The sequence below is a fragment of the Epinephelus fuscoguttatus genome, linkage group LG19 (assembly GCF_011397635.1).
Source record: "Epinephelus fuscoguttatus linkage group LG19, E.fuscoguttatus.final_Chr_v1".
In the NCBI taxonomy this organism is placed as follows: domain Eukaryota; kingdom Metazoa; phylum Chordata; class Actinopteri; order Perciformes; family Serranidae; genus Epinephelus; species Epinephelus fuscoguttatus.
In genome coordinates, this window is record NC_064770.1 from 27,386,972 (window position 1) to 27,409,691 (window position 22,720).

The 22,720-nt window shown below is 40.5% G+C and overlaps 2 protein-coding genes across 2 annotated transcripts; one reads left to right on the forward strand and one right to left on the reverse strand.

Moving 5' to 3' along the window:
- Window positions 1-5,301: 5,301 nt before the first annotated feature.
- LOC125879656 (interferon-induced protein 44-like) lies at window positions 5,302-13,039 on the reverse strand. Its single transcript, XM_049561623.1, has 7 exons — window positions 13,030-13,039; window positions 12,840-12,873; window positions 12,435-12,633; window positions 11,865-12,014; window positions 6,250-6,421; window positions 5,716-5,816; window positions 5,302-5,569 (listed from the first exon to the last, which is right to left on the reverse strand). Exons 1-7 carry the CDS (start codon window positions 13,037-13,039, stop codon window positions 5,408-5,410), a joined length of 828 nt encoding a protein of 275 aa, XP_049417580.1. The 3' UTR covers window positions 5,302-5,407.
- Window positions 13,040-18,296: 5,257 nt separating this feature from the next.
- Window positions 18,297-19,954, forward strand: LOC125879657 (interferon-induced protein 44-like). The gene is made up of 5 exons (XM_049561624.1): window positions 18,297-18,302; window positions 18,967-19,119; window positions 19,296-19,467; window positions 19,554-19,654; window positions 19,784-19,954. The coding sequence occupies exons 1-5, from the start codon at window positions 18,297-18,299 to the stop codon at window positions 19,943-19,945; spliced, it is 594 nt and encodes a 197-aa protein (XP_049417581.1). The 3' UTR covers window positions 19,946-19,954.
- Window positions 19,955-22,720: the final 2,766 nt, after the last annotated feature.

Genomic DNA, 22,720 nt, shown 5'->3' on the forward strand with positions numbered 1-22,720 from the left:
TAATCATAAATAATTATATAATAAAATATGTTGGATTATTTCACGCTACCATGGTGACATAACAATATTATGTATTTATTCATATGTTTATTTATTACACAATGTCTTTCGTTTAATAGTAAGTCAGTAAAAACAAGAATAATTTTGGCAAATCCAGGTTTTGAACAGGTTACATATACTTTAATCAGGAATTTATTTTTTATTTATGTCAACAAAAAGGCATGTAATGAAGCCTCACATGATGATATAATGCTGATATATCAATTAGTCAGCTGATCAATCAATCAATCAATCAATCAATCAATCAATCAATCAATCAATCAGTCACCACATAAAACCTTACATGATCAACCCCAGTGAAATGCCCTCCCATCAGTTCCTTCAACTTATGCATATTAACATAGTCCCTTTTTGTCTCCTCTTACATTGTAGTAAGAAGAGCTGCTTTATGATTATCCATCTTTGCAGACTGGCAGCTGTGCATGTGTTTATAGAATCCCTGAGGTTTAGCACAGCTTATTTACATGTGTGTATAAAAATGTAACATTATGCAGAACAGGTTAGATAGGGAAGAGATGCCCTCTATATTGTTATTTATAATGCAACATAAGCAAAGACTGCATAATTCATCAAAGTTTCTTGGTTTTCATGCTTTGACCAAGGTTTGATGTTATTTAATCCACTCATTAAATTTTTGATAATTGTTAAAATGCATGCAATTAACCCTCTAAGACCCACATAGACCCATTTTTGTCCTTTTTTAGGGGGGGCAGGGGATGCTTATGAGGAGACAGCAGGTCAACAATAGGCTGTATGTCACATAAAAGTAATATTCATCATCTAAAAGCTCGTCAAAATACCACATTAAAACACCAAGACCTCGAATAACACTATAGAGAAATCCATGCTGTGATTTGGTATCAAAAACTTTTAGCATTTGGAGATTTCTGTAAGAATTGCATTTTTCAGCCACTGGATGGTGAGCACTGGAAACAGCTCACAAAAAACCCTATTGTCAATATACCTTTGAAAGCTGAAATCCTCTGGGTTCTAGGTTTCTAGTTTGTGGCATTGATAAAACTGGGCTCACTGAATCCACAAGAGACTCAGTTCCAAGTTATACCCAATTTATGCAATTCCAGTACTGTTTATGGATGTACAATAGTTGAAAATAACACATTTATACTACATGAAAACATGCATGATTATTGCCCAAAACTGCATCGGCATAAAGTGGGGATGTCTCAAGGGGAGAATCGTGGATACCCATAGAACTCATTTTCATTCAGATATCATGAGGTGAGAGGTCAAGGGACACCTTTGAAAATGACTGCCATTCTCCCTTCCCCAACATTTAGAGTTTTACTTAACCCCGTTCCTGAAAAGCATGACATGGTTGGTACCACTGAATTCCTAAGTCATCTAGTTTCATATGATACCAGTATCATTAATCTAGCTTCAAAACTCCGGCCGCTACAGCCTCTTACAGACAGGAGTGTCAGCCAGGATCACCAGCGGCCCGGCAGGTTTTAGAAGGTCAATTCTTTTGAGAATTATGGAACATTTTTGCTTTGAATGACAACAATAAAATATTATAAATACCTTTTTGGTGCAGCTGCTCCCAGAGATTGCATCTGTTGGAGCTCGCCCAGCAATTCTGCCTTGTAAAATGGTGTCAACAGAATTGATGAAACTGGACTTGCCGGCACCAACTGGTCCATAGAGAAGAATTCTGAGCTGTTTGACATTTTTGTTGCCAGGTTGGTAAGCTTTCACAAACTCAAGATCTTCATCCTTGTCCCTGTTTCATGGTGAAAAATTATGATGTTAAAATATAAATATTTTTATTATTAAATGTCCAGTAGATGCATTGTGATCGATACCAATCGGTCAAGGCAACAACAAAACACTTCAGTGATATGTCAAGGAGCAGAGCCACACATCGAGGCCAAAATGGCAGCACACAGACTTTATATGTATTAATACTCACTGCGGCAGATTCCTCCATGGCGTACTCAAAAGTGCTGAAGAGCAAATAACATATGTTACCACACAGTAAGACAAAGCTGTATTTTAATTTCAACATTATCCATGAATGTTATCATTACAAAAATTAAAATAACTTTTGCAATATTTTGAACATCATACAAGGAGGTGAAAGTGACAGGTCAAGACTCACCTCCCCCCATAGCTGTAAAGGAAGACATTTACATGTAAATGTGCATGAATTCAAATAAGAAAATCTGGAGAATGAATTTTGTTCAAATGTTAACACAAGTTGAAGACTCTTCTCTAAGTAGTAAAATGTTATAAAGTTCAGTAAATATTCAAAAGAAAAGACAGAGGCATAAAAAAATGAGGGCTCAATTCTACAGCACATAAAACACGTCTTTTATAAACATGTCTTTCTGTATAGTGTAAATGTCATAAAAAGATAGATAATAAAACAAACCAATTAAATAAAATAGGTCAAACTCAGGGTTGAGGTTTCATTTCCTTTCATTTTATAGCTCTACAGAGCATTTACATCTTTGAGAGTAGAATAATAATAACACCATAACTACACTACACAAAAATAGCGTACATTTTTATACTTCATTTAAAGGATTTATTCTCATTTTAACTTCAGCTGATTTTGTTTTATTCTGTCCCTGAACACAATAATCATTACAGAATAAATAAATGTCACTTTTGCTTCACAATCACAATAGCATATTCATCTACTGTGTCTAAAGACAGGCATAACAAAAAGCCCTTACCGTTAGTTGTGTGGCTCTGGACAGAGTGCGAAATGGGCAAAGCATGTCAAATAATTTTGTAAGCACTGGAGAGGAAGTGGTGTGTTTTATTTTGGTTTAGGGGAGGGGCATTTTGAATTTCTGTGAAATACCCTTTAAAAACCCACTGGTTGGTTTGAAAGGCATGTTTTCTTTAAAAATCACCAAAGTAACACCATTTATCACAGCTGAGAATGTAATAACAGATCATTTTCCTTTTGTTTTAATGGTCTTTGAACACATCACATGCGACAAAGGATTTTGTCTTTAAAGCACTTTGTTCTGTTTGTGTGTGTGTGTGTGTGTGTGTGTGTGTGTGTGTGTGTGTGTGATATCATATGCACCCATATTTCGCTGAAGTGCACACACAGCTTGTGTAATGATGCAGTTTGAAAGGAGGATTAGCATTTTGCTTTTGATCCTAGGTGATAACTCAAACTCCAGTGCTGTTTGCTGGTTGCATTGGCTCCAATATCTACATTTGGTGCAAATATGAAAATATATATGGTTATTTATGGTGGAGGGAGGCTCATGCATTCAAAATAAGTGACTGTCAGCTTCATGGACTGAAAAAGCAAGGACTGATTGTTGACATGGGAGCAACATCACATATAATAACTGACATAGAGAAGTTTAATGAGACTTTCAACCCACATCCTGGAGGTCGCTGACAGAGAGAGAACAAATGGTGTTGCATTGAGAAGTGGTGCTGCGTATATACTGTCAAAGCCACAAAAAGTGTATTGCAGATGTGGCTCATTACACAGGAAACAATGTATCAGATCAAATCAGATAACTGCATAGAATTCACAGCAAAAGACTTCCAGTCATTGCTCAGTAAGACTGCCATAAGACGGGAGACTTCAGCACAGCTGAGAGAAATTAAAGAACATTGTTTAAAAAGGCAAGATGTATGCTACTAGAGAGCAACCTATCAAAGAAGTTGTGGACATTTGTTGTCATGACTGCTGCAGCAGTTTGCTCCAGCTGATACCACGAGACATGGACAGATTTCATACTACATTGTTACAAACCTTCTAGATTTCTAGGGACAAGGGATGCAACATGCAGCCAATGTCATCATGCAAGGACTGCTATTTATTGTTTAGTGATCCGACAAAATTAAAGTTGCATAAATACACACAAAAATGTTTAACAGAAGAGGAGTCAAGTGAGGTGAGAACAAAGGGGAAGGGCAGGGACTGGAGTGGTGCTAATTCATAAAACAAACAAAACAGAACACAATGACTTTAGTTGTTCTTTAATCTCAGACATGTTAGGATGTTACATACCTTGACATGTTTTGGCGGAAACTTTCGCCCTCTTCAGAAGTGTCACTTGGTGGTGGTTGTGATGCGTCTTTATCAGCTGATCTGTCAATCAGCCAATATTAGGGAGGCATGACTTGACAGGATGGTCATACCACCTGCTGTCCGTCTGCCTCTTCTCAAGGATGCTGCTCCAGGTGTGGGAGAGCATGTATGCCCCCTCGTCCCTGTTCATCGTCCCTGGGCCCCGCTACCTTATTTCAATAGCCTCCCTGATCCAGCGCCGGTATTTGTTGTCCTCAGTGCATATGACTCTGGCCTTGTCCCAGTCCATAAGATGATTTCCCTTTTGCAGTGGTCTGTTACAGCTGATTTGTAGGTTTCTTGTGCCTTTTCTTTTATTGATCTTGTTTGTCTTATGATTGACAGCTCAGCTGATAAAGACATGTCACAACCACCACCAAGTGACACTTCTGAGGAAGGCCGAAGTTTCTGCTGAAACATGTCAAGGTGTGTAACATCCTAACATGTCTGAGATAAAAGAACAACTAAAGTCATTATCAGAAACTAAAGACATAATGACCACCATTGAACTAAAACAGAACACACTTCCTGCTCGTATAAAAACCCCACTGCCTCACTTAATTCTGCTGACAGAGATATCTCCAGCTCCAACACAACTGCTAACGTGATTAGCGAGCATGCTAGAAATCATAGACATATATACATAGATGCCGCATTGACTGCCGCTGCCTATTGGAGCCGACGTCCTCGCCAGCCGCCATCTTGGATGGGTCTTGCTTCGCCTCCACAGTGCATTCACTTCTATTGAGGAAGGAGCTGTATGCACAAGTAAAATAGAATAACTCACTGAATTTTCAACTGATTTTCACGCGGTTTGGTTTGTTACAAACGGCACACATGTAGTTATGATACAGGATGCTTTCGTACATTAAAAATGCGGGATTTCATGCTTTAATACTTTCTGCAGATAGCAACAGCATGTTATTTAGGTCACAACACAGTTATTTTATTCACCTCAACCCCAGAGTGGGATTGATATATATACATATACATATATATAGATATAGATATATATACACACACACACACACACACACACACATATATATATATATATATATATATTGTATAAACACAATATACACAATACAAATCATAGTATAGCATATTAATAAATTTATTAATATATTTTAATAAAGAAAAAGCTTGATTGTTGATTTGTGGTTTTAATATATTGGCTGATTGGTGTATAATGCAACATAAACAAAGATTGCATAATTCATTAAACTTTCTTTGTTTTCATGCTTTGACCAAGGTTTGTGTCAGCAGAATGTTGGTCTACGGGTCGCTGAGGAAGTCTTCTCCAAAGGTAATCATCTGTCTCAGTGCATTCATTATCAGTGCATTCATGTCAGCACTGATGTTGGGCTCTGGCTCATAGTTCTTCACAAGAAAGATGCAGTTTTGTGGAATCCCCATCAACATGTAGAATTTGTCGACCTGAGTATGAAAGTAACAGTATATTAGTTCATTAGTAAATCACAGAGTGACAAGAGATTTTTGGAAATACTGAGATTGAAATTGGAAATTTAATTCTAACATTACAAGTCTAAAAATGCTTAAGAAAAACCCCAATACAAACTTACCTGATTCTTTAGGTACTTGCTCCTATAGACATTGTTTAGATTTTTTTTTGCCTCTGGACAGTCTGAATCAACTTTGGTGAGAATAGCCAGTTGGGGAATATCTGTCAACACAGAAAGCTAATCAGTATTTTAAGCATTTGTTTTGTATTCTGAGTCATAAAACCCCATCTGGCACCATTATTCCATACAGAGTAATAATTACTTCTTTTTCCACCAACATTTCCAGGAACCTTTATTTCCAGGAATTTATTTACCCAGGTAGAAGAATTCCTGGTAATCTGTGTGATTTGTGTTTCCACCGCACCTCAAAGTTCCGGTAAGTTTATTCAAATCAGGCTGATTTGTCCGATGAATTTCTTCCTCGGCAAGTACGCTCAAAAGAGCCTGGACCTTGTCATCCATCCACTTGGTTGAGGGAAAGTTTTTTCACCGGGTAATTTTGGTGAAAACGTGCCATGGTTTTTCAAAAATCCTGGGCAAATGATAAAAGTTCCTGCAGTGGAAAAGGGGCTATTATGTGCTGTCTGCTCTTACTCAGTTCATTGGCTGCCAGTCGGACTTCTCTCATCTTCTTCACCACTTTATCATCTACTAAAGAGACTTTGTCAGCAGGCATGACACAAACCAGAACGTGAACTCTGTCATCCAGAGTGGGAGATGACCTGTAGCCTTCATCACCTTCCTCCAGTTGATCTTTGGGTTTAAACTACAAGAAAATGAGAATGCAGTCAAATAATGTTTTTGTTTGAGCAATGCAATGTTTTTTTTTTTTTTTTTGTTTGTTTTTTTAAAAAACTGTTTCATGCAAAATAGTGAAAAAACATAACTTAAAGGTACCCTGTTGAGTTTATGACCTGTAGTAATGCAGTTACTGAAATAGTGTGGGTCCTGTTTTGTTTGTCTCATGCACATAAAGACGCACATGTGCACACAGGTGCATGCTGGTAATGCAATACACATTCCTGCCAATAGTTTCACATTCTTCCCCTGATCTACAGGTGGCAGTAATGCATCATACATGCAGAAATGCAAAGGCAGGAAAGAAGACTTCTTGCTGTGGTAGTTAGGGAATGAGGTAAAAAATGCATTTGTCAAACCTCAAGGATACACACATTGGCCCTCACATATCAGTCTATCTTACAGACTAGCGCAGATCTGAGTGCAGAAATCATCTTGGTTTGTGTGTTATTCATGAAACCTCCTTATCACACCAGTAACAGTGTAGGAATAATCAAGTGTTAATAAATGTGGCAGCTGAAAACAATCAACATTTACATATCCAGCCCTTTTATATTCTTGGTTTAGAGGCCTCACCCCTAAAGTTTACGATATGGAGAGACACAGTTTGGCCCAGAAAAGAAACTTTTCTATGCTAGAAATGGAAATGTTGATGTCGCATGTCCAGTTCAACCAACTAGCTCTATTTGTTAGCCTGAAAAGTGTCATCAAATGAAGTTGGAGGAATGCATCTTGGAAAGAAATCACTGTTGCGGTCAACAGTGTTGAAGTGGACAACTGAACTTCAGCTGAGGTTGGAATATTTAATTTATACATCCTTCCATCATTTATACACCGATCAGCCAAAACATTAAAACCACTGACAGATGACATCAGCAATACTGACCATCTTGTTGCAATGCCATGCTCTTCTGGGAAACCTTTGGTCCTGGCATTCATGTGGATGCCACTTGAAGCACTTCTTTCATCCAAACACTGCTGTGGACCAAGAAAATAGTCTAATTGTTTCATCTAGTTCTACCAGCTGAGTGGCCTAGTGGTAGTAGTGTCTGCCCTGTGACTGGGAGGTCATAGGTTCGATCCCAGGCCGCGTCATAGCAAAGACTATAAAATGGGACCCATTGCTTGCTTCCTGCTTGGCACTCAGCATCAGGTGTTGGAATTGGGGGGTTAGATCACCACATGATTCCCAAGCGCGGCACCGCTGCTGCTCACCGCTCCCTCGGGATGGGTCAAATGCGGAGAACAAATTTCACACATTCAGGTGTGTGACAATCAATGGAACTTTAACTTTAACTTTAGTTGGTCCCTCGACACCTCCAGAAGGCTAGACAGTGATCTTTGGCATCCCAGAGACACTCCCCTATGTAATGCCAAGTCTCACTGCTCCTTGCAGTGAACCCAATAACCTCCTTTACCTTACTTACACATGACTTTCTCAGCCCAAACAGCACTGCCACCTTCAACAAACCCAGGCTCCGCTTATGTGAGCTCCAGGTAGTGACCGTGCCAATACTACCTTTCCTAGCACATTCACCATACCCTATTTCACACGATACATACCATAACTCCACTATAAGCTAAAGTTAAGATAAGATAAGATAAGATACATCTTTATTGATCCCATAATTGAGAAATTCCAGTGTTACAGCAGTCAAGGAAAAAGAGTCAGATTAAAGATTTCAAAATTAGACTTAAAAAAACTTAAATAACTAGGCATGCAAATAAGTACAAAAATCCAAGAGTCGGCGATAAATAACAATAACAATAATAATAATAATGAAAATAATAGGAAGTGGATAATAATGAGCAGCAGCGAATGAAAATGAGCAGTGGATAAAGGGAGCACATCTAGTGCGAGTGATTGTATGTGCAAAACAGCAGACAGCTGTGGTGTCCATAAAGTGTCCATAGTGTCAATAAAGTGTCCATAAAGTGTCCATGGTGCAGTCTACTGTGAGCAGTGCTGGTTATGTAGCCTGACAGCACCAGGCAGGAAGGACCTGCGATAGCGTTCCTTCACACACTTTGGGTGAATCAGTCTATCGCTGAAGGAGCTCTCCAGAGCTTTTATCTCCTCCTGCAGAGGATGGGAGTCATTAGTCCTCAGAGATGACAGCTTGGCTGTCATCCTCCTTTCTCCCACCACCTGCACAGAGTCCAGAGAGCATCCCAGGACAGAGCTGGCCTTCTTGATCAGCTTGTCCAGTCTGTTCCTATCTGCAGCCGAGACGCTGCTGCCACAGCAGACTACTCCGTAAAAGATGGTTGATGCCACCACAGTGTCAAAGAAGGTCTTCAGGAGCGCCCCCCTGCAAAAGACCTGAGCCGCCTCAGCAGGTAGAGTCTGCTTTGGCCTTTCCTGTACAGTGCTGTTATGTGATTAGTCCAGTCCAGTTTATTGTTAAGATGAACACCCAGGTACTTATAAGATGTCACCATCTCAATGTCCTTTCCCTGGATGTTCACCGGTGTTAGGGGGAGGAGTCTGCGCCTGCGGAAATCAACCACCAGCTCTTTGGTTTTCCCCGTGTTGATCTGAAGGTGGTTGCTCAGGCACCAGTCCACAAAGTCCTGGTTCAGTTCTGTGTACTCCCTGTCGTCACCATCTGTGATGAGGCAGACTATGGCAGAGTCGTCAGGGAACTTCTGCAGATGACAGGTGGGGGTGTCGTGTGTAAAGTCTGCAGTGTAGAGGGTGAAGAGGAACGGTGCCAGCACTGTCCCCTGTGGGGCCCCTGTACTGTAGACAAATAATTCCGATACACAATCCTGGGTCCTGACATACTGCAGCCGGTCCGTGAGGTAGTCCAGGATCCAGGATGTGAGGTGATTAGCCACCCCTATGTGCTCCAGTTTGTCCCTCAGAAGCGCAGGCTGTATGGTGTTGAAAGCGCTGGAGAAATCAAAGAACATGATTTTCACAGAGCTTCCAGGCTTCTCCAGGTGAGAAAGAGCTCTATGCAGGAGGAAGATGACGGCGTCGTCCACCCCAATGCCAGGCTGGTAGGCAAACTGCAGCGGGTCCATTGAAGGGCCTACTGCGGGGCAAAGACGAGACAGGACCAGGCGCTCCAGAGTCTTCATGAGGTGCGATGTTAATGCCACCGGTCTGAAGCTGCTGAAGTCCTTGGGGTGTGGAGTCTTGGGCACAGGTACCATGCAGGATGTCTTTCACAGCTGTGGTACTCTTCCCAGCCTCAGGCTCAGGTTGAAGATGGTTTCAACTATCCTGCACAGCTGGTCTGCGCAGGATTTCAGGAGCCTGGAGCTGATGCCGTCTGGACCCGCAGCCTTCCTCGTCTTTATCCTCCTCAGCTGATCTCTCACCTGACAGGTAGTGAAGGACAAGCTGGAGCAGGGGAGCTGTGTGCTGGGGGGTGGGGGTGATGAGGTGGGGGGAGGAGTGGAGGTTGGTGAGATGTCCGGGGGAGCGGGAGTGGGGGAGGTGTCGAAGCAGTGTGCCAGGAGTGTAGGTGGGGGGGAAGGTGAAGGTGAGGATGAGGGGGGTTGCAGCCGTGATGTCTGGGCCAGGGGAGGGGCAGACTGATCAAATCTATTGAAGAACAGATTCAGATCATTCACCCACTTCTGGTCACCTCTGGCCTGGGAGTCTGGTTGTTTGTGTCCTGAGATGGTTTTCAGACCTCTCCAGACTCCGCTGACGTCGCTCTGCTGCAGCTGTTCCTCCATCTTCTTTATATCCTTCCTTTCCCCGCCTGATGTTTCTCTGTAGCTCCTTCTGAACTGCCTTCAGCTCCTCCTTGTTTCCAGAGTTAAAAGCTCTCCGCTTCTCCTTCAGGAGAGCTTTTAACTCTGGAGTAATCCAGGGTTTGCTGTTTGAGAAGCAGCGTACAGTCCTGGTGGGTACGGTGTTTTCCACACAGAAGTTTATGTAGTCCGTAATGCATGATGTCATACTGTCAATGTCCTCCCCATGGGAATCGCTGAGTACCTCCCACACAGTGGCCTCGAAGCAGTCTTTCAGGGCCTCCTCGGCCTCCTCAGACCACCTCTTCACAGTGCGGGAGGTTGCTGGTTCTCTCTGCACCAGAGGTCTGTAGACAGGCAGAAGATGAACCAGGTTGTGATCAGCTCTTCCCAGGGAGGGGCAGGGGGGATGAGTGGTATGCCTCCTTGGTGTTGGCATAAAATAAATCCAGTGTTTTATTGTCTCTGGTGTGGCAGTAAACATACTGGATGAAGGTGGGCAGGGTGGTGGATGGACAGGCATGGTTGAAGTCCCCAGAGATCAGAAGGAGGGCCTGAGGGTGCTGTGTTTACAGCCTACTCGTAACAGAGTGGAGAAAGTCACAAGCAGACTCAGCCTTTGCAGATGGGGGGACATACACTGCTACCATTATGACATGAGAAAACTCCCTGGGTAGATAATATGGTCTCATGGCAACAGCCAGCAGCTCAATGTCCCTGCAGCAATGCTGTTGCTTGATAGTGATGTGCCCAGAGTTACACCATCTATTATTCACAAACACAGCCAGCCCTCCTCCTTTCCTCTTACCGTTGTCCGCTGTCCTGTCGTGTCTGATGAGCTGGAATCCGTCCAGCATGGCAATCGTGTCCAGAACTTCTGTGTTTAGCCATGTCTCAGTAAACACCAGCACGCTGGTCTGCCGGTACTCTACCCTCTGATGGCGAGTCAGCGCCGACAGCTCGTCCATCTTGTTGGGGAGCAATCTTACGTTCCCCATGACGACGGATGGGAGGACGGGTTTGTACTGTCTCCTCCGGTGTCGGCGCTGCACTCCGGCGCGACATCCCCGTTTCCTTCTCCGCAGCTCGCCGGGAATGTCGTGTCTCTCCTCGGGCCGCACCGCGGTGTGATGCAGTGCTAACAGCTGGTCCCAGGTGTAAACAATGGAGGCACGGCTGGGCGCCAGGTCCCCGCACACCATCGTATCCATAGCAAAATGGGAGAAAGACCGCTATAAGGAGAGCGGTCTTCGTCTCCATAACAAAACAGAACATAAGTGCTAGCTAGCTAACTGAAAGAAAACTCAAAATAAGAAAGTTAAATGAAAAGAAATTGAAAAAAACTCAGCGGTGAGCAGGAGCTGCTGTAACAGGCGTCCGCACTGGGGGCGCCATCTTGTAGATAGAAAGTTAAAGGAGATAGAGAAGATAAACTCACAGGATCAGCAAACAAACTCATCTTGCAGCATGGTCTTAAACAAAAGGGATTCAAATAGGCCACTCCCACACTTAAATAACCTTCCTCTTCCTGGATTTTCTCCTGAGAGGACTGATTGGTGGATCTCTCCACCTGATCTCAAGGAGTTATGTATTCTGCTTTGTAGTTCCCACTGAATGTACATGTAATTCATGTTATTTATTTATTTTTTTAAAACTCCACAGGGCCCCTTTAAATCATGTCAGACTTAAAAGGATTGTACCTGGTAGCCTTCTTCCACATGTCCTTGCAGGGCCAGTTTGACGTCCTCCACAAGAACTCCAGTGTCAGTGTTTTGCTCAAAGCCCATGATGTCATTGAAAACGAAAGGATAAACACTCTCTGGACCTTTTTTGATCTTGTAAGTTTTGTACTGTAAAGTAGAAGGTGCAATTATTTGCATTACTTTAACCAATCTAAGATGAATATACAACACTTAAACCAAAAATATCTGCAACTGCTTAATTTTATTCAGCAAAGAACTGTGCAGGCACACCATCTTACTGATATCACTAATGCCCATTTTAATCGATTAAACACTGTTAACACTCAGATTATATATGGATTACTTTACTAGGATTGGATGTTTCTGCTGTTGTTTTTTTAATTTCTTACTCTAATCACACAAGCAATGTTTTAAAAAAAACTAAACTGTGATTATCATAGGAAATGCGTTAATGTGGTTAGCAATCCAAGATGCTATTTTATCCACTTTCATCAATAATTAATATAGACTTTAAAGAACTGTGGAAGATTTTTGCTTTGAATCACGACAATCAACGGTAATAAATACCTTTGTGGTGTAGCTTCTCCCAGAGATTGCATCTGTTGGAGCTCGGCCGGTAATTCTGCCTTGTAAAATGGTGTCAATAGAGTTGATGAAACTGGACTTGCCGGCACCAATTGGTCCATAGAGAAGAATTCTGAGATGTTTGAGGTTTTTGTATCCAGGTTTGTACAATTTCACAAAATCGAGATCTTCCTCTTTGTTCCTGTTTCATGATGGAAAATCGTTGCATTAAAACACTGTGTTATTTTTATTATTAAATCCATTAGCCACACTGTGACTGCTGCTCTGTTGTCACACACATCAACCAGTCAACACAGCAACAAAACACTTCAGTGATATGTCAAGGAGCAGAGCCACACATCGAGGCCAAAATGGCACCACACAGACTTTATATGTATTAATACTCACTGCGGCAGATTCCTCCATGGCGTACTCAAAAGTGCTGAAGAGCAAATAACATATGTTACCACACAGTAAGACAATGCTGTATTTTAATATCAGAATTATCCATGAATAGTATCATCACAATATTTAAATAACTTTTGCAATATTTGGAACATCATTCAAGAAGGTGAAAGCGCCAAAGGTAAAGACTCACCTCCCCCCATAGCTGTAAAGGAAGACATTTCAAAATCAAATGCTAACATAAGTTGGAGACTCTTATCTAAGTAGTAAAATGTTTTAAATGTTTTAAAAGTAACAAATTACATACTAGAGAATGATAACAGGAGACAGGAAGGAGGTAAAACCATTGCTAAATAAAAACAATTATAATTCAAGTATTTCAAAGTATAGCTTTTAAGTTTAAATTTCAGTAAAATAAAATTAGTTAAACATAAACCATAATAGGTCAAACTCAGGACTGAGGTTTCATTTCCTTTCATTTTATAGCTCTACAGAACATTTACAACTTTGAGAAAAGAATAATAATAACACCATAAGAGTAACTATACTACAGTAACATGAAGAGAGTTTACTCACTTTGAAGGATTTTCCTAAAAGTTAACTGATTTGTATTCTGTTACTGAGCACACAAATCATCACATAATAAACAAAGTGCACTTTTGCTTCCCAATTAGAACAGCATATTAAACTGAAGACAGGCGTAACAGAAAGCTCTTACCTTTATGTAGCTGCTCTGGACACAGTGACACTGCATTCTTTGGAGAAAAGTCTTTTTATCAGTTCTCCTCCTGCTTTCGCTTTCATTCTCCATCTACTTCAAACTGGAACGACCCTCGTTAAACAGAGGAGGTGGCCTAGAACACCTCTTATCACTCTTGAGATCCCTCCCCATATGTCTTAACATCCGTTCACACCTTGACCCACCTAACCCAAATGACACACAAAATGGCTGGGTGGGTCAATGACCTCAAGGACTCTGTGAAGGTTCACACCCAGTTCAGTTCCCAGTGATTTGGCACTTAAGATTACCATGACCTTGATGACTGAGACTCCTCACCAACATGTTTAAATGGTTGTAAGCCATCGGAAAAACACACCACAACCCATAAAGCATCAAGCAACATTATTTAAAATCTTAATTGAGGTTGCCACAAATTAAGATTTTAAAACGATTCAGTTTTCAATGATGCAGTTTGAAAGGAGGATTTGCATTTTGCCTAAGAAATTAGGTTATAAGTCTCACTTCAGTGCTGTTTGCTGGTCGCATTGTCTTCAGTATCTACGTTTGCTTACAGCAACAGCTCAAGGAGCTTCAGTCAACTTTCAGCAGGGGTGTAAACAGCTCATCCACAAGAACGGTCCCAAGTTTGACGTCAAAGTGTACAATGGACTTTACTATGTAAACACTGTAAGTGAGAAAAACGAAGATAGGTGTCTTTATGATATGCCACGTAAGATTCACCTTTATTCTCAGTAAACCATATGACTTATAAGAAACTCCTCAAAGGTCAAATAATAATGTTTTAAGCACTGGGGGAGGGGGTCCTCAAAGGACTGGAGCAGAGTAATACAATTGTTTTGTTACAAATAAGTTCATATGGAAAAGTCTTCAAGTCTGAATCATTTTTTTCTGCTTTTTATGTGTGTGGGAATTCTGTTGTGGTCACTTTAAGAGTTACAGAAGTCAGTAACATGATGTTATGTCATGTGACTAGTAATCAGGAAGTAAGGTAGCATGGCTCTCAGTGATGTTGGTTCGTTGCACCTGAGTTAATCCAGTGGTATCTGCACACACCTGATGCCTAAAGTAGCCCTTTGAAGTTCATTAAAGGATCATTACAAGTAAATACATGAACAGACAATTGATTACATTTAAAGGAATGTTACGCAACTACGCACAAAAAGTAAGGAAATTTGTGTTAGGCAGATTATTTCTTTGTTGTAACAGTGTTTCTTGGCTTCTAGCCTGTTTATTTCCCTTTAAAATGGTGCCACATTTGTAAGGAACATGCATTTGTGGGATGAGCAGCAGAGTATGTGGGTGTGTGGGCACTTGATTGTCAGCAACCAGGGGTACCAGAAGCTCAAAGCAAGAGTCAGTAGCAGCAGCAAAATAAAAGCTGTTTGGCATTGGCAGAGAAGATTTGGCAAATTTTTCATGCTCAGCTCTGCTGCTCATCCCACAAATGCATGTTCCTTACAGAAACAGGCTTTCCAGTGGTATAATATTTACTGCTAAGAAGCATTGTTACAACAAAGAAATAATCTACCAAACACAAATGTCCTTACTTTTTGTGCTTAGTCTATATTACACTTTGAGTTGAAAAAACAGTAATACAAGTGAAAACAGGAAGATTTAATTCATGTGCACATTGAGTTGATATTGATTTACATTGTGAGTATTTGTATATGTTAAAATCAAACATAGACTAAATTCTGCTCTTTGTATATTTTTTCGTTTCACCTTTCCTTGCAGTGTCATTTAACCTGTGGACAAGAGCACAACGGTCCTCAGAGTCAGGAACGTGTTTACCTTTCAAGTTACATACAGCACATATAATGAGGACAGCACAGTGAAACCACAGCTTCCGGGCAGGACAACACAGTGCAAGCTGCCAGATAATATCAACATCGTCACACGCAGCCAGTGGATGAGCGCCAGAGCAGTCTCCAAACAGACTGTGCCATGGCAGAGAAAGCATCTTCATTAACACTTTCCCTGCCAGAGTATTATTTTTAAGTTGACAGACACGGCCAGCATTTTTGATTATATTCACCAATCTTTCAAGACCCACAGAATATTTTTTTATGACTATGTAAACAGTATATACACAAAACTAAAGAAGAGACCTTCCGTTTTTAAACACAGAAAACATTTTATTCTATCGTATTCCATTTCTTTTTTTTATCAACTCTTGAATTTGTGCTTTTTCATTTAAAGAAAACAACATTTTGGACAAAAAGTGGAGAAAATTGTCTTTTTGTCAAAGTCAGTCACTTTCAAGTACAAAATCAATTCACTTTTTTTCTTATTTCCCTATGTCATCTTGAATGAAAGGAATATAAATGAAAATAATAATAATTATAATAATGAAAATAATTATGATTATAATAATGAAACACATTGCCACATTCAGTGATCGCGCAGTGCTCTGTTGTCTCCCCCTCCTCTGTGGTCGTCTTGTCCATGTGTCACTGTCACCAACATGGAGATTTCATCCCACTAGACTCGTTGCTTCTTCGTCCAAATTGGATTCAGAATGTAGATCAAAACAGGAATCGTCGGGGTCGGAGTCCTTCAGCATCTCCACGGCCTGCGCAACCGTAAACATTTCCGTTGGCGATGGTGTGCAAGCTGCAACATCTTCCTCCGATTTCCAGCGGATCTTTGACCATTGACTATTTCTGCTCAATGTAAGACACAGAGACTGACTGAGCCTTCTGTCTGCACTCTGCTTTCATTTCGTCCATATTTATGCACATTTTCTGAAAGCTTATGGATACAGACAAAATGGAGGTGTACCACCAGAGATCATGGAGACAATGTAGCGCACTTCAAGCAAGATGCGACCATAAGAGATGACAAAGAAATTTAACAATGGCATAACGGAATAAGTTGGTAATATATAATAAGATATACTAATACGGTAAGATGTGTGTAATGTATATGATGATATATAATGGCTGCACAGACCACCACTGTCTCCGATGCTGCCTCCATTTAAAGGTAGAATATTACAACCCCCCTCATTGTCGCCTTATGTGTTGTGTGTAACTTTTGACTCTGCCGTCTAGTGTCATCTATTGGCTGTATCTATGCATCATAAAGGCAAATGATAGTATGGCAGCAGTGGCATTTAAAAATGTTTGTAACAGACTATTTTCCTACGTAAAGGGAGTATAAATGAGCCTTCATCCCCTCCACCACATACTAGGCTGCAATCTGAACAAGTCATTGTTTAGTTTGAAACAGAAAGAAAGTGACATAGAAAGTTGTATGATCACCTCAGGGAAATGGCTTCACACTGAGTAACTATGTCTATAACAAACACACTGTTAATGAAATGACTGTCAGCCAACAACAACAAACAATGGCTTTATCTGCATGTCAAGCTGAATATGGTTACATGGCACTGGCTACTACCACACAAGAATGACTAACTGTTACAGTTACTAACTTACTTTTCAAGCACTTTTTGAGAACTGAGCTACAGCACTACATTACTCTTGGACAGGCTGGGTCTGATTTCAGCATTTTAAGCTGCTTACAGCCGCCGTGTAGACACCTCGACACAGATAGTGTAGCTAACAGCCACTCTTGAAAAGCCTTCCTCAGAGTTTTTGTAAACTTCAAACAACTGATTTACAGTTTAGTAGTAATAGGCTATTATTAATAATCATCTAAACATGAGACTGTGATGCATCCCTTTCTGTCTTCTCTGAATGGGTATTTGTCTTTTAATTTACTGATTGATCCTTCCCCAGGAGAGTATATTAAACAGACTAGGTGTGACATCAGCTGACTCTTTTTTTACTGACACCTCTACCCTGACCTACTCTAAAGCCCAGCAGCCATGCTTTGTTTGTAACACTTCCAGGGATGTGGGAATAAGTTGTGGTGTGTGAAGAAGCCTGAATGGTGTTCAGCTGTACCTTGCAGGCTCCTTGTCGTGGTTTGTGTCCTTACCACTGTCAGCCTGGCTTTTATACCTGACTCTTTGGGCCCGTCCCAGTACCCCCTCTTAGCCCTACCCCTTGGCCCTATCCCTACATTTGGGTTAGGGTTAGGGGTAGGGGGCATAACGAGGAGTAGTGGGTATGAAACTAGCCCTTTTGAGCGAGGGATTTCAGATGCTGACTTGCCAGTGAGGGGTAGACGTCGCCATGGCTACCACTGAGCAAGAGACGGGGGGAAAAGTTCATACATAGCTAACATTACTGTCGTCAGGTTGCTGGTTAGCTAGGTAGCTAGCCCGCACTATCTGGCGTCTGTCATCTGTCCTGTTCTGCAAAATTGTCGGACTTTTCACATTACGATAACATGCCAGCTAGTATAACTATGCTGCCTCGTAATGTTAGCTGGTTAGCTAGCTAGCAGAAGTCCCCTGTTGTCTGTTGTTCATCAAACTAAGTATGATGAATGCGGCAGACGCGATCGGTAGGATGAATGAGACTGCATTGTAGATGCTGCTTGGAAATGTAGATGGCTCGCAGGTTCTATAAAGTGTTTCTTGTTAACATGTTGCCTTAATATCTAATTGTAGCAATGATGAATTGGGTGAAAAGACAGTTCACTTCTTCCCCCAGTAAGATACTTAGAAATTTTTTAAAACTAAAAAAGATAATGACAGTAAATGACACATTCTTAATTTATGTGAAGTTTTCTCCCCCTAAAATGTAACTTATATATTACATCAACTTGTGCACTTCAGCTTCTCCTGAGCCATAGAGGAACATACCATGGAGGTGAGTAATGTGTTAAATAGTTTTGGTGCCTCTGGTGTTTAATGGCTTTTCATCAGCTAACTATCTTTAAAACCAAAACTGTACAACTGCACACAGTCATGTGTTAAGCCTGCCTGTTGTTATGTTTTACTTTTTGCTGTCAGCCTGAGAGACACAATAGTTTGATTTCAAGGGTGTAACGGCAAAGCACACCATATGTAAAACTGATTTAAACAAGTAAATCTAACATTTAACCTTTTCTTTATTGAACAGTAACAAAGACAGAGACCTGCAGGTTGTGAAGGATTATCAGCCTCATAACAGTGAGGTCCAACAGCTCAGAATTCTGCTTCATGGACCCTCTGGGGTCCAGCTTCTTCAACTCTGTTGACAGTGTTTTACAAGGCAGAATCACTGGTCGGGCTTTGGCAGATGCAGTGGCGGACAGCTTTACCCAAACAGTATGAATCACTGACTTTTGAGCGTGAAACTTCACCAAATTTGCTTGTAACTCTTTTACCTAATATTCAAATTTTTTACATGCACCTGCTATCATAATTCAACCACATAGATGAGCAGTGTTGCAGCTAGTTGTGATGAAACTGATGAGCAAGACACAAACTGCTATATGGCCATCACTCAATAGGTGGCACTGTTGTCATAACTGCATTTTTCTGTCCTACAGTACAAAACTTACAAAATCCAAAAAGGAGGACCAGGGACGTTTTACCCTTTTGCCTTCACTGACATCATGGGCCTTGATAAGGATACCAATACAGGAGCGAAAGTGGGAGACATCAAACTGGCCATGAAGGGACACATTAAAGATGGATACACTGTAAAATATACTGAATTCATTAAACTCTGTTGGATATATTTCAGTAATACAATCCAGCTTTGAGATCTTTTTTAACCAATAATTTTATTTATTTATTTATTTTATATATTTAGATACAGTAGAAACCATTTACATGCAAAAAGTCATTCTTTAATTGAATTTATATTGTTTTTCAGTTCAATCCTATTGCTAAAATTTCAGAGGATGATAATTACTACAACAAAGATCCCACTCTGAAGGACCAAGTTCATGTTCTGGTTTGTGTCGTCTCTGCTGACACATCAAGCATCCTGAGTGATGAACATGTGAAAAAGATGAGGGATGTCAGACTGGCAGCCAGAGACATGGGTAAGAGTTATAGGGTTTAATAAGTTTAATCCAGTAACCTGACAAAGATTATTTTGATTTACTTGGATTCTGCCCTGTGTCGGAAGGTATTCCCCAAGTGGCTATTCTCACCAAGATTGATGAAGCCTGTCCAGAGGTCAAAAAAGACATAAAGAACGTGTATAAGAGCAAGCACCTGAAGAATAAGGTAGGTTTCTAGAGAGTTGTTATTCAAGTTGGAATTTGATTCTGCTTTACTTTTCAATAATGTAACACAAAAATCTCCTTTGATCAGCGCTTTGCTTTGTTCTAACAATGTCAATTTGTTAAAATTTAGATGGAGAAAATAAAGGCGTCGCTGGGTATTCCAGAGTCCTACATCTTTCCTGTGAAGAACTACCACTCAGAGATCGACACAGACGATGACACTGATACACTGATACTGAGCGCACTGAGGCGCATCATTAACTTTGGAGAAGACTTTGTCAACAGCCTGTAGACCTCCATACTGCTGCTGAGGCTTTATCACACTGTAGAAAAAAGTCTATTTGCAAACAGGAATGACATAAAGGGCTTGTATTTACATGCATGTAATGCATACAGTATCTGCTATATGGTATGTTGTGTCGCTTCTACCTTGCTGGATAAAGTATAAATAGGCTGTGCATCAACCTGAGGCAGTTAAAACCTAGATGTGCATAAAGCAGGCTTGGATCACTCTCAATATCCTCCTGAGACCCTGAGTCCTCATATGAGGACATTATATTTTGGGTTTACTGGACTGTATACCTCATACTGTACTATGTACATACTATAACTTGCACCTGTTTTCAATGTACATCGACACATCATTGTGTCATCTAGTGGTAGTAAGACCACAATACACTTATCCATAATAAACAAGATGGCAGGACAGTGGGACTTTACTGTCGTTTCCTTTGAGGAAACTGGGACTATATTTATCAGGTCCTACTAATCCAGAGTGGTTTGAGAAATTAAGAATACATACAAATAAAACTGGAATCAATGAAATCTCCTTGCACAGCCACAGATCGTCAGGTGCTGGTAGGCAGCAGGAATGTGAGTCATAAGATATGCAAAAAAATCCTCCGCACACTGACATGGACTTTACTATCGAAATTTAATGAAGGGAACAACGCGTTTCGCGTTTAGCGTCATCAGGTTCACCTCATCAGGTCTGACCTAAGCATTCTCAGGTGTGTTTAAATGCTTGCTGGTCACATGACCAATTTCATTTTTTCTTTTTTTCTCTTTTTTTCTCTGTTTGTCTAAGCAAGACTCAAAAAAAATATACAAAAACAATACAATTACATACATCATGAAGCTGAAAAAGTATGCATCAACCATGGTATAAGTTAAAAACATAAGAATTTCAATGCATGAATAGCAAAGTCTACTTACACAATCAATATTACACAAAGCGAGGATAAGAGGTAGAATTACTACAAATTATTCTATCCTAGCTTGAGACCACCAGTACCTATATACAAATACCTTTATGCAGAGGAACCATATAACAGGACATGAATAATATACATTGATAATATATATCCTGCAAGTCTATCCTTTACTCACTACTCCGCAGATAGTGCAGGCTCGACTTTCCCTACATAGGACAGTACAGCTTTCCTAAGCTTTCTTTTATGTATCCTACGGGGCAAAAAATAAGCAAAAACAGGTTAAAGAAAACAACTCAAATCCTGTGAATCATTCATTCCAAAAGGTTCAACAGTAGACAGTTCATTAATCCAAAACGCTTCCCTTCTCAGGAGCTGCTTAATGATGTTCCCCCCTCTCGGATTAGGCAACACTCTTTCAATTCCAATGAATCTAAGGGAAGCTGTAGAACCATGATTTTTATCTTTATAATGTCTTGCGATGGCGTAATCAAAATTATTATTTCCGATAGCCGCTTTGTGCTCAGCAATCCTCAACTTCAGATTACACTTTGTTTGACCAACATACATCAAGCCACATGGGCAAATAAGCACATAAATTACATGAGTGGAAAGACAATTGATAAATTCTTTTACATTATATTTCTTTCCGGAATGGGGATGATTAAATGTTTTTGTATCAAATGTGTTGGCACAATGTGCACATTTTCCACATCTATAATTCCCATAAACTTGCTGAGAAAGCCAGTTGGTTTGTTTTGGTTCACTATACATGGAACTGACAACAGTGTCTCTCACATTTCTGCCTCTCTTGAAACAAAACAGAGGTCTGGAGGCAGATAGATGGTTTAGGCTCGGGTCACATTCTAGTATTTTCCAATGTCTATCCTTGCTTTGTGTAATATTGATTGTGTCAGTAGACTTTGCTATTCATGCATTGAAATTCTTATGTTTTTAACTTATACCATGGTTGATGCATACTTTTTCAACTTCATGATGTATGTAATTGTATTGTTTTTGTATATTTTTTTGAGTCTTGCTTAGACAAACAGAGAAAAAAAGAGAAAAAAAGAAAAAACGAAATTGGTCATGTGACCAGCAAGCATTTAAACACACCTGAGAATGCTTAGGTCAGACCTGATGAGGTGAACCTGATTACGCTAAACGCGAAACGCGTTGTTCCCTTCATTAAATTCCGATAGTAAAGTCCATGTCAGTGTGCGGAGGATTTTTTTTTACATATCTTATGACATACAAATAAAAGTTTGGGTCTTGGGATGATATGCATTTGGAGTTTAGAATCATAAAGTAGTTGGTTATGCTTTGTTGATGCAGGTGGTAATTTCTGCTGTTAAACAGGTCAAAAGAAAGCTAAACGTCTCGGTTAAAACTGGGCATAGACTTTGTTTTTAGATGACTAGCTACATTTATCTTTAGTTCCAACAGTGATTTCTGTTTCAGTGTTTGGACCTGCTCTATACTGAAAGATTGTGCTACAGCACTGCTGTTCAGGTAAAACCACAATAAATAACAAACACAATAAAATGTGTCATTAGTTTCCTTCGTTTCATTCCAACTAGTCCATACCATAGACTGTATAAATAATGAACCTGTGACTGTGACTCCACCCATTGGTTTGTGGACTGGTTTGTGGATTTTGAAGCCTGGAATTTAACATTTCGGCCGTGTCCAACTTGGTTTTCTTTTCCAGTCAGAAGTGACCATATTTGGGTGAGGGGCTGGCCCTGTGGAGGAGCTGGGGTGGATCTGACTGGGAAGCAGAGGACACTACTGGCAGACAGCCTGTCACTCAAACCAGCCATTAACTTTAAGCTTTAATTAAATGTAAACAGGTA